Here is a 10,334-nt window from a genome sequence, read left to right as displayed (position 1 = left end):
GATGAAAGCAAGGTCTTTCAATACTGCTTCAGCAAATTGCATCAGTTTCAACATCTTGTTTTATGATACACTTGGTACATACCGGTCATGTTTGTCATCTGGTATTGTCATTTATCGCATTATATGGGCAATATCTCCACCTTATTAACACACGGAATATCAGAATTATAGCTGTGCATTTGAAGCCATTTCATGTTCACTGTCATCGATAAGTATTTTTACCATTCCAAAGTTCTAGCTGCAAATAAGCAAATTACAGATGCACCATTTTTTTGTACCTTCAATATTTATATGCTTAATCCAGGTACCTTGTCGTCTTGATACTCCAGAACAGTGTGCTAGGCTCATATGTAAGTCAAATTAGTTTTTTTCCTTTTTTCCTTGGACTTCAATTTGTAGTGTAGTTCTCATTATTCTTCTTTCGAGGAACTCAGATGCAAACATTAAATTAGGACTTGGAAGTGGAATGCTAATTGCTGTCCCTGTCCCAGAAGAACATGTTGCTACAAGAAATGTCATCGAATCTGCAATTAAAAAAGCATTAGAAGAAGCCAAGTAAGGCTGGTATCTCTAATGAACACTTAATTTTCCCAAAGTTTTAAAGTTATTTTCAGTTCATTTTCTTCTGTTCATACTTGTGATAGATATTTACCAATTGGATGTGTTTAACTGTCAACTGTTTCCCTCTAAATAGGGTTGTGCCATTGCTCTGGTGCTCCCTCCCCATATAAAATTTTCCAGACATTGAAGTCATTTTTATATCCATTCAAGATGAACTTTTCCAAACAAATCATTATTTTTGGTTGAGAATATAACAATTACACTCCAATGATTTTTTTAAAAGAAAAAGAAAATCCAGAGGATGATTTCATTGTGGGATTCATGTGAAAAAGAACATGAGGCAGACACGTTTATTGATTTCATCCAATGATGCTGAGAGGTTGTGCATAAGCTACTCCTAATCTTGCTTCTCCATTCTTTTTCAATGTTTTATCATATGTTTTTAGTGTGTCATAAAAGCATATATGTGGAAGATGAAGAAACCAGGGTTGAAAAAGATATGCATTTATATTACATCATACATACTTGCCCATTATTTGCCACTCTTTCATTTTTACTTGCTTACTAACAATTGTATACTTAGCTATTTTTCCTTTGTGAATTATCAATCAAGCTCCTGGTAATCTACTGCATAGTTTTACTAGATCTATCTTGGGAGCTGGTGGAATATTAACTGAAGTATACATGTCATGTTGTTGGATTTTGTAATATATTTTCTACTTTTGCTACCGCAGGGTAAAGAATGTGGCAGGAAATGCTGCCACGCCTTTTTTGCTTTCTAGAGTCAATGAGTTAACTGGGGGTGCATCACTACTTGCCAGCATCCTTTGCTATAAATTATTTTTTTTCTTGTCATAACTTAATCATTGTCATCTTCCATTCTTTTATGACACTTTAAATCACAAAAATGAATACAACTTCATCCATCGCTACAGTAAGTGGCTAATGGCTTGTTTACTTTAGGTGGATGAAACGTGTTCCTTTCTTTCCCCCTTGCTATTCATCCACCCAAGTTAAAAAGGAAAATAAAAATTATAGCTATCTTCTCCTGGTGTTTTTCCTTAACAAAATTTCAGATATTGCACTTGTAAAGAATAATGCATTGATAGGTGCAAGAATTGCTGTTGCTCTTGCTGGTCTTCGAAGAAGTCTAAAAAATGGTGAGTTCCGATTTTCACTATACACAATCATAATATTTTCTTTCTCTTTTGGGTAACTCACTGTAAAGTGTATTGAATCTCTTCTTTATTCCTGAACATTTTATGTACTTTGTACTAATATTGTCATCAATGCAAGTGATTGCATAAGCCTTCATATAGAAATAGACATTAGCTTAAGCACAAGATGTTCATACATAAGTGACGGTATCAATGCCATCCCAATGAATATATTAACACTCCATCCGGTTGGAGGTTGACAAACGAATGAAATTTAAACCTCATTCACCAAAAACATGATGCATGTTTTCCCCTGCTTTTAATGAAAGCATCATTATCTTTGCAACCGACGAATCATACATGTATATTACTGGCCAGTCTCTTCTTTGCTGAATTATTTTTGATAAAGGTTTCTTCTTTGCAGGTCAACCACGGTCAGCACTATAAGTTCCAGTAGTGCTATCACAGTCAAATGTGGTGAAAATCCATTTTTGTTATTTCTAACGGCATTTTTTGCAATCCATCAACTATCCTTGTGATTCTGAAAACATCCTCTCTTTCTCAGCTGAGGCTCTTAATTAAAATGGAACAACTTTTATTGCAAATCTGGATCAGTCATCTGTGCAACTTCGAGGAATAATGTGGTAAGGTGTGCTTTAACAACGTGACATTTATCACAAACTAATATATTTGAAGAGCTTGAGCTGTTGTGTAACCCAATAATACCTTTGCCAACCTGCCATCTTCATTTCTCCCTTTCCAAGTTATGTTTACCTGTTATTACTGGGTTTTGTTTTTTAAAGAATCAATGTAGCATGAAATCTTTAATATTAATTAGGCCAAAATTTTAATAATTCATTACAATTTGCAATGGTCAACAGAAGCGATTTTTGATAACTTGTATACTTTTATTGTATTGATTTGCAATCTTTCAGAGGTAGATTTACGAAAATTAGGGACCATACTGATAATAGAGTCAAAAGGGCTAATTTTAGCTGTCCTTTATTTTCTTACTAAATTTAATTGAATGTTTTTGCAATCAGATAGTGTAAATTGTAAAAATTTAATTAACGATTAACTAACTGGAAACCAGTTTAGTTATACAAAATCGGATGGTTAGGGTGTTTCAATTTTGAGTTAAAAATTTGAATTAAACACATGCATAAAGGTATACTTTGAATTTCCCAGTGTTAAAATGAATATTTAGATTTTAAATTAGAAAAATAAAAATATTCATCATGGTATTTTTCAATCTTAAACCACCCATTTTGGCTAAAATGTTAAAGTGATTTAACATTTTCTCCAGTGTTTAAGAAGTTTTAAAAAAGAATTTAAGCTTTTACTAATGTCAAAACATCCTCTATTTTACTATCAAGTATCTTTAAAATAGATTGAAATATTTATCTGTCCTTTTAAATTACTATCTATATCTAAATCTTGAACTTCTAAACACACAAGTGTAGTTATTAATATTCTTTTGTAAAAATAAAAGCAACTATCAACTACAAATATCGTCTCTTCTAATATATATTTTTTAAACATGTACTTTGTTCTTAATAATCTTACTAAGAGTTCTTAGAGGTCTTCTGACTATCTTCAAGTCAAAAGCATATATCAACTACAAATATTGTCTCATCTTATATTTGTTTTACTGGAGGTCTGTCTTGACAATTGACAATCTTCGTGTCAAAATTATATTATGCAATTTTATAAGCTTTTTTACAAATCTTTGACACTTCGAGTCAAAAGTATTCATCCTTTAGTTTTTTAGTCTATCTCTCCATTTTAATCAACTCTCCATCTCATCTCTTAGACTTCCATACCCCTCTTTCATTGTGAGGGCTATATGGAATTCTATTTAGAAATAAACTTCCATCTTCCTTTCCGTACATTGAAATCTCCCTCATGCTGTGGTAGCAACATTGCTCTAAGAAGTTAATTTTCTCAAATAAAAGCTCAGGCTTTGTTACAAAATATAGGATGATATCAAATCAAAATATTTTTTTTTAAATCTAGAGTCCTCGTCTCTCAGGCTTTGTTACAAAATAAAGGATGATATCAAATCAATTTTTTTTTAATCTAAAGTCCTCTTCTCTAATAAAAATGATCATGATCAGTGTGATGGATCTGACCATGATTTGTAAAATCACAATTCAGATTGTAGGATTGTACTATCTGAAAGTTGAGTTTGTTTTTTATAATAGAATCAGAACATGATCATTGGGATTGTACAGAATCAATGGAATTAGTACGATTCTATGTTACAAATGATTTACATACGACTTAAAATTTCTGACAGTAGAAGCATGGGGTCGACGATGGTGGGCATGTGGGAGGGCGACACGGACGGCTTGCAAAAGGGTATACACATGATCCTACGATCTGGAAGTTGAGGTCGTTTTTTATAACAGAATTGGAATAGGATCGTTGGGATTGTAGACTCAGTGGAATCGATATGATTCTATATTACAAACAATTTTATGTACGATTTAAATTTTCCGATATAAAAAGCATGGCATCGATGACGACAAGCGTGTGGGAGGAGGGTGACATTGACGACTTGTGGACGACTTACGAAGGGAGATGCGCAAACTTACACATTACTATTTTCTCGCAGAAGCAGTCTTCGACGACGGATGGAGGATGGAAAAGAGAAGGCGTCGATCGAGATGATCATCGAACTATGAATCTGACACACTTATGAGTCTAGACAGAGAAGGTGAATATATGATATTCTAAATGTAAATTCACACAAATATGCAAATTGAGTCCCTATCAAATATTATATGGTTCAAAGATCTAGCTCATAATCCATAATCTATTGACTCTTCCAATGAATCACCTACAAATACAGCACTATGTACGCTCCTTTGCAAAAATAAAAATAATGTAACAAATTTCTTACAATCCTAGATTACAGCGATCACTCCTCTCTCAAATAAATGACTAAATGAAAAGTTCAATCAGAGGAGATACAAAGAAATTGCGCATTGAAACCTTCAACTTGGATTGTAAGCCTTCAGAGAGTTTAAAATTGTTTTCATGCAAACTTCTAGTCCAAAACTTCCCAAATCCTTTTATACGTAATTACCTTGGTTATCCATCCAAAGTTATCAACGAAAACTTTGTTTGATTTAGATAATCGACGATTCTCAAGTAATGTTTTATGCCCGACACATCAGCATACGTCAGCAAAAGAGGGCATCCAACTCGAAATCGAAAAACTAAAGTTTTTCTTGATTCCAGAGTTAAGAGATTTTCTTTACAAAATTACCCTTCAATCTACGGCGAAACCCTCCGCGAGCGAAACCCGACTCCCGTCCCCGATCGCGCGAGCGAAACCTAGCGAACGATCGTGCGACGACGATTCGAAGCCTTCATCCACCTAGCGAACGATCGCAACCCGGTGGAAGCGTCGGAGGCGTGCACATCCCGATGGAGATCGTGAGCAAGGAAGAGATGGCGTTCATCAAAGCTGCCATGGCCTCCATTCGCCCCCGCCTCGGATCTTCCGCTTGCCCTTCTTCCTCCCGATTCGCCCTATTCTCTTCCCTTCCCTCTATCCTCCCTTGCTCCTCCCTTCCACCGACCTCCCCCGAGCCTCGTTCCTTCTCCATGTCGATGGACATTGAGGATGCCGTCCCTCCTAGATCCTCCCTTCTTGATCAATTTCGATCCAAAGGGGGACTTTCCGTTACTGGCATCACTTCCATGATAGGTTTTGTAAGATTGATCGTCGTCAATTAGCTGCCCAAAATGTTGTTTCTTTCCATTTCAATTGTCGATGTTGTTAAGCTACTTTGGATTAAAGGTTTATGAAATTGTTTCCACCTATGTGCATCGATCCATCTATTCCATTCGATGGGATGTTTCATTTGTCTTTGCTCTTTTGAGATGTCATTTTACTAATCCTTTAGCGTCATTAATATCAAGAATGGTGTGAAAAGCAATTGCAGTTTTCGCTTTGTCGGGGAAAGCCAAGGAGAATTGAAGCTATGAAAGCTGATTCTGATCGTCATAACCAACTAGAAAAGGAGGTGAGTCGCTTAAAGAGACAAACATGCAAATTTTTCATAAATCCCAACATTCATCTTTTGTAAATTGTGCGAAACTGATTCTCTTTAAGCGAAAAGGAATGCCGAATCTCTTTTTTTGAAGGATAATGAATTCTCATGAATATTTATCAATTTTCTAGTTTGTTGGAATAGGAATTGGAATTTCAAATCTAGAACACTAAATTATACTTGTATGTTATGTTATACATCATGTAAAGAAGTAAATTAGATGAAGGCATATAACTGTTAGAACCCTAATTTTCGATGAATCTAAGGAATCTAAGAAGCACTGACAATGTTTTTTGTAGTTGAAAATTTCAAAACTTTTAACTATTAGAGTCCTAATTTCTAAGTTGTTTATTATCTTTTAGGTGAATGAGATAGGAGGAGTTATTGCTATAATGGTGATCAGGTAACCCTTTATCCTGAAAGAATAAATTGTATACATTTGACTCACAAATTGTGTTATATCATAGTTGGAGTTATTGAAGGTGTATAAATGGTGGAAGTAATTGATGAAATTAGGATCTCAAGAGATGGAGGTGCTGGTTTACCTGTGTTAGTGGATACAAAGACACGTTGCAAAGCAACAGTGCCTTCCGCAGCACAAAAGAGAAATTTCTTTTGCCTTTATGCAACAATAGGATGCAGATCTTAAAAGTATCTATGAAAGTAAATTTCTATAATTTTTCTCTATGATCTACCTAATTAAAATGTACTTTGATACAATATTCAAGATGTTTTCATCAACATGAATCTTTCAATTTACAATACTATTTCCTTTGCGCTGATGTTAATATTTTGCAATGTTTGTCGGTATATGATTCTTTGCGTGTTCGCTAAAGTTGCTAAGATTGTCTATCAACGATGATTCCAACTACGTATAAGACAAAATTTATTACACATCTTATGATCCAAAATCCAGGATAGAGAAAACTCGATGCATCTTAAATAGCAAACTGTCCTTGATAGACTATCGTTAAGTATTACAACATCCATGTGTATTCGAAGTGCACGGGATATAATATATATTATATTATTAATATTATAATTAATAATTTAATTTTAAAAATAATTAAATATCAAATTAATTTAATTATAAAAAATAATTATAATTAAACTAGGGATAATATAGTAACTGTCAAAGTAAATAATGTATTAAAATCTTTAAACAAATAAAATTTTATCTTATTATTTAGGATTAAACTAAACAACATTAAATTACATTTTATTCCCTATAATCTTAGTTATGTAATTACTTGATAATCACATAACCAAGATAATCACATATGATCCTCAACCAAACACATCCTAAAAGACACATTTTGTGTACCTCTAGTTAACTGCTCAAGAAAATGTTATTCTTCAGTCACCACCAGCTACATTGGTATTGACAATCAAACTAGAAATTCAATGCAATCAACTACTCAAGTCTCTAGTTGATCGAAAATCTTATCCACCTAAATATAACTCCAAAGAACCTTTTTGTTCACCGAGCTTGCATTCAGTCGACTAATAGGTCAATTGAATTGGTTCAGTTGATTCATAAGTTTACTAAAATGGTTCAATCAACTAAATCACATCTAGTCAAATAAATATTATTAGTAACCACTCCTTTATTAGGCTTCCACCCTCATGAACCTATATGAAATCCTAAGCTCCTGTTAAATAGCAGACTATTATTGATGTAATCAACCGTTAATCAAGATTGACAATGATTTAGAATTTTACTATTTGAACAATATAGTGACACGCAATATATTATGTTTGAGCAATATATTATCTAATTCAATCGATAGTGCAAAGACCCACTTGGTAGCAAAGGAATATATAAACTATGTAATCTGCTTGACTTAACAAATAATAATTACACAGGAGATTAAGTTAATCAAAAAAATAAATCTGAGTACGTTTTCATATTGGAGACAAAATATTTCTTGATCATCAAAGAACATAATGGCACATTATCATCCATTGAAATTAATTACTGTTGCAACATCTTGTATTTGTCAAGTTGGCTAAATAATCCTTAAAGAATTCTATGAAGATTTCATGGAGAACCTACTCAAATTTAGTGTGGCTATAGTTCAACAACAAAGCTTTTAGAAATCCAATGTTACAAAGTAAAACCAAAATTTAACCAAGCCTCTCAAATTTTATGCATTTAAAAACAAGCTACTTGTTGACTCTTATTCAACAAAGTGAAATCCATTGTTTTCATATAGAGTTTTAAAGTTTGGTTATTATGTCAAAAACTTTAATTTGAGAGAAATTGATTATAAAATTTAATAATTTGCAAGTAGATTATCCCTTTTTTTAGTAAGATAGTGCATATTCATAGGTAAGAAGTAGACAGATTATGCATATTTTATAATTAAGAAGTTAATATATTAGTGCATTAAATAATTAATAAGTTATTACATATTTCATGATTAAAAAATTAATGAATTAGTGATAATTTTTATTATTATTTCAGTTATATATAAATCTAATTTATATACTGTTTATTCATCAATAAAAGAATTTATCTTACCTTCTCTCTTCTATAAAAAGGGTTAAATTCACTATCCTAGCGGTCTCACACGATCGGCCTCACAATCACATGTGAAGAGATAAATCGAGAAACTGCAACTGATCACAACGAAAACTGTATTGGATAAACTTTTTATAATGACCGACCCCACCGCCAAAACGATCTCATATGTGAAGAGATTTTTTAAAGACACGATACAACTATGTTGATAAGAGCCTAGTATCGAAACAACATCCCAACTAACAAATAAACAAATACATGTTGCTGAGCTCAAGTTTCCTCCTAATTGTTCCTCAACAATATAGAAAATTTATCTCTCCTACATTTTCTATATTCTTAGAATCCTAATAATATCCTACTATTATTGAGCAAATCTTGTATATACAATTATAATTCATTATCACAGCTGAGCACCATCATATGCATACTAGTTCAATAACCAAATGCTTCAAATAAGGATGCAACCATAATGTATATGTAAATATAATCACAAAATCTAACCCAACAATTTTATATCTTGGCAAGAAAAGATTGATGTGATAGTCACAAAAAGAACTTATCAATGATAATTAAGACAAAAATTTCATCAAAATTACCCATAATCTAAAAGTCAACAAAATATGCAATAGAATAAGTTTCAACACCAAAAACCATCGTACGCCTAAAGACCACTGAGAACATTAAGATCTGAGCTATCACCGGATCAAGGAATATAGCAGAAGACAATGAACTGATAAAGGACAAAACCAGTGCTCAATCACCCTTGCGTCTGAAGGAACATCCTTCGGTGAGCCTGGCGCGGCCGCCGGTTGGCTGGCAGAGCACCGTCTGGCAGTTGCCGCACACTACGACAGTCTGCGAGTGGCTAAACACAGTGGTTCTGCAGATAGAACATCGAGAACATGGATTACGGAACAGAAAATTAAAAAGGATCAGCAAAGATCGAAACTTGAATCCAGTTCGCCGGTGAGACGAGGTCTTACATGTTGAAGCAGCCTTGACACTTGACATCCTAGGGTGGGTGTAAAGAAGATGCATCGGATGATTAGTCAGGGAGAAGAAGAGAGGATAAAGGTTGGAAATTGCATTCAGACCGGGAGAGGGATTACCATGAAGAAAGAGTTGGGGGACTGGACGAGCCGCTTGAGCTTGTGCCTCCTCTTCTCGAGCTCGGCTGGAGGATTCAGGAGATCAATATCGTTCGGAAGAGGCTGATCCAAAAAGCAAAAACCAAAGACGATAAGCGATCGAAGAAACCATGAAAATAACATGGATCGAAGAAGCAACTCGAGGCACAATTTACCATCTTGACGGAATCCTAAAAAGCTCTCGAGAGATTCGCAATGGCGGCCGCTGAGATACAGAGTTGATCCGGTATCCGGCGGCAGCAGCGTGACAGGTTGAAAAAACCTAGCGAGGTTTCTTTCTATTTATCGAAGACTTGGAAGCCATTGGCCGTTGGATCTACAAATTGTCATCTAGGCCGTCCACTGGACGCAAGTGATTGTATGGGCGGCTTAAATTGAGTCCAATGGGCCGGAGAGGCACTCTCTCAAATTAACTTGCACACAATGTAACCCTAACAAATACATACTTATGTCATATTATTAACAGATCATAATTAAAAAGGAGGATGTATTTCTCTAACACATACGACTAACGAAACATCTAATAGATCCCACGAGGAATAAAAGAGCCGAGAAACTCATGAGTGGGTGAAAATCACAAGTGGACTAAGAAAACGACTATGGAGCATGCATCCATCAATTTGATCACTTAAGGACGAAAATTGTAAGTGCATAATTATCATTGAATAATAAAAGATATCGATTTTATAGGGATTGTAAAATTGAATACCAATAATAATCGCAAAGTAAATTATCTAGACAATCGCAAATGAAGAGTCAGGAAAGAAAGAAAATAAATCAAGAAAACACTAGAAATTATAAGAAAATTTGATTTTGGGAGGTAATTATTGACTTCAATTTCACTATGATGATTGTTGACACCTTAAATACTAATAACTTT

General features: G+C 34.0%; 2 protein-coding genes and 1 pseudogene across 2 annotated transcripts; 2 read left to right on the top strand and 1 right to left on the bottom strand.

Moving 5' to 3' along the window:
* Positions 1-287: 287 nt before the first annotated feature.
* On the top strand, positions 288-2,574 carry LOC141843687 (pseudouridine-5'-phosphate glycosidase-like). The gene is made up of 6 exons (XM_074731739.1): positions 288-350; positions 435-555; positions 1,296-1,381; positions 1,638-1,721; positions 2,143-2,195; positions 2,284-2,574. Exons 2-5 carry the CDS (start codon positions 467-469, stop codon positions 2,163-2,165), a joined length of 282 nt encoding a protein of 93 aa, XP_074587840.1. The 5' UTR covers positions 288-350; positions 435-466; the 3' UTR covers positions 2,166-2,195; positions 2,284-2,574.
* Positions 2,575-5,153: 2,579 nt separating this feature from the next.
* Positions 5,154-6,431, top strand: LOC141842809 (exonuclease V, chloroplastic-like; annotated as a pseudogene).
* Positions 6,432-8,875: 2,444 nt separating this feature from the next.
* Positions 8,876-9,701, bottom strand: LOC141843232 (small ribosomal subunit protein eS27y-like). The gene is made up of 4 exons (XM_074731278.1): positions 9,610-9,701; positions 9,416-9,517; positions 9,290-9,318; positions 8,876-9,186 (listed from the first exon to the last, which is right to left on the bottom strand). Exons 1-4 carry the CDS (start codon positions 9,610-9,612, stop codon positions 9,060-9,062), a joined length of 261 nt encoding a protein of 86 aa, XP_074587379.1. The 5' UTR covers positions 9,613-9,701; the 3' UTR covers positions 8,876-9,059.
* Between the last annotated feature and the right edge of the window lie 633 nt (positions 9,702-10,334).

This window comes from Curcuma longa, chromosome 12 (assembly GCF_044706935.1).
Source record: "Curcuma longa cultivar G26 ecotype Majalengka, Jawa Barat chromosome 12, ITB_CL_G26_1.1, whole genome shotgun sequence".
In the NCBI taxonomy this organism is placed as follows: domain Eukaryota; kingdom Viridiplantae; phylum Streptophyta; class Magnoliopsida; order Zingiberales; family Zingiberaceae; genus Curcuma; species Curcuma longa.
Note: the sequence above shows the minus strand (reverse complement) of the source record. Positions and strands in the feature narration are given on the sequence as shown.

What these genes read in the sequence shown, in the direction of transcription:
- LOC141843687 (XM_074731739.1), top strand. Translation starts at nt 467, where the DNA reads ATGCTAATTGCTGTCCCTGTCCCAGAAGAACATGTTGCTACAAGAAAT. An exon ending in GGGTGCATCACTACTTGCCA is followed by an intron (nt 1,382 to 1,637) that starts GCATCCTTTGCT and finishes ACAAAATTTCAG; the next exon opens with ATATTGCACTTGTAAAGAAT. An exon ending in TCGAAGAAGTCTAAAAAATG is followed by an intron (nt 1,722 to 2,142) that starts GTGAGTTCCGAT and finishes TCTTCTTTGCAG; the next exon opens with GTCAACCACGGTCAGCACTA.
- LOC141843232 (XM_074731278.1), bottom strand. An exon ending in CCCCCAACTCTTTCTTCATG is followed by an intron (nt 9,319 to 9,415) that starts GTAATCCCTCTC and finishes CACCCACCCTAG; the next exon opens with GATGTCAAGTGTCAAGGCTG. An exon ending in TGTCAAGGCTGCTTCAACAT is followed by an intron (nt 9,187 to 9,289) that starts GTAAGACCTCGT and finishes TTCTATCTGCAG; the next exon opens with AACCACTGTGTTTAGCCACT.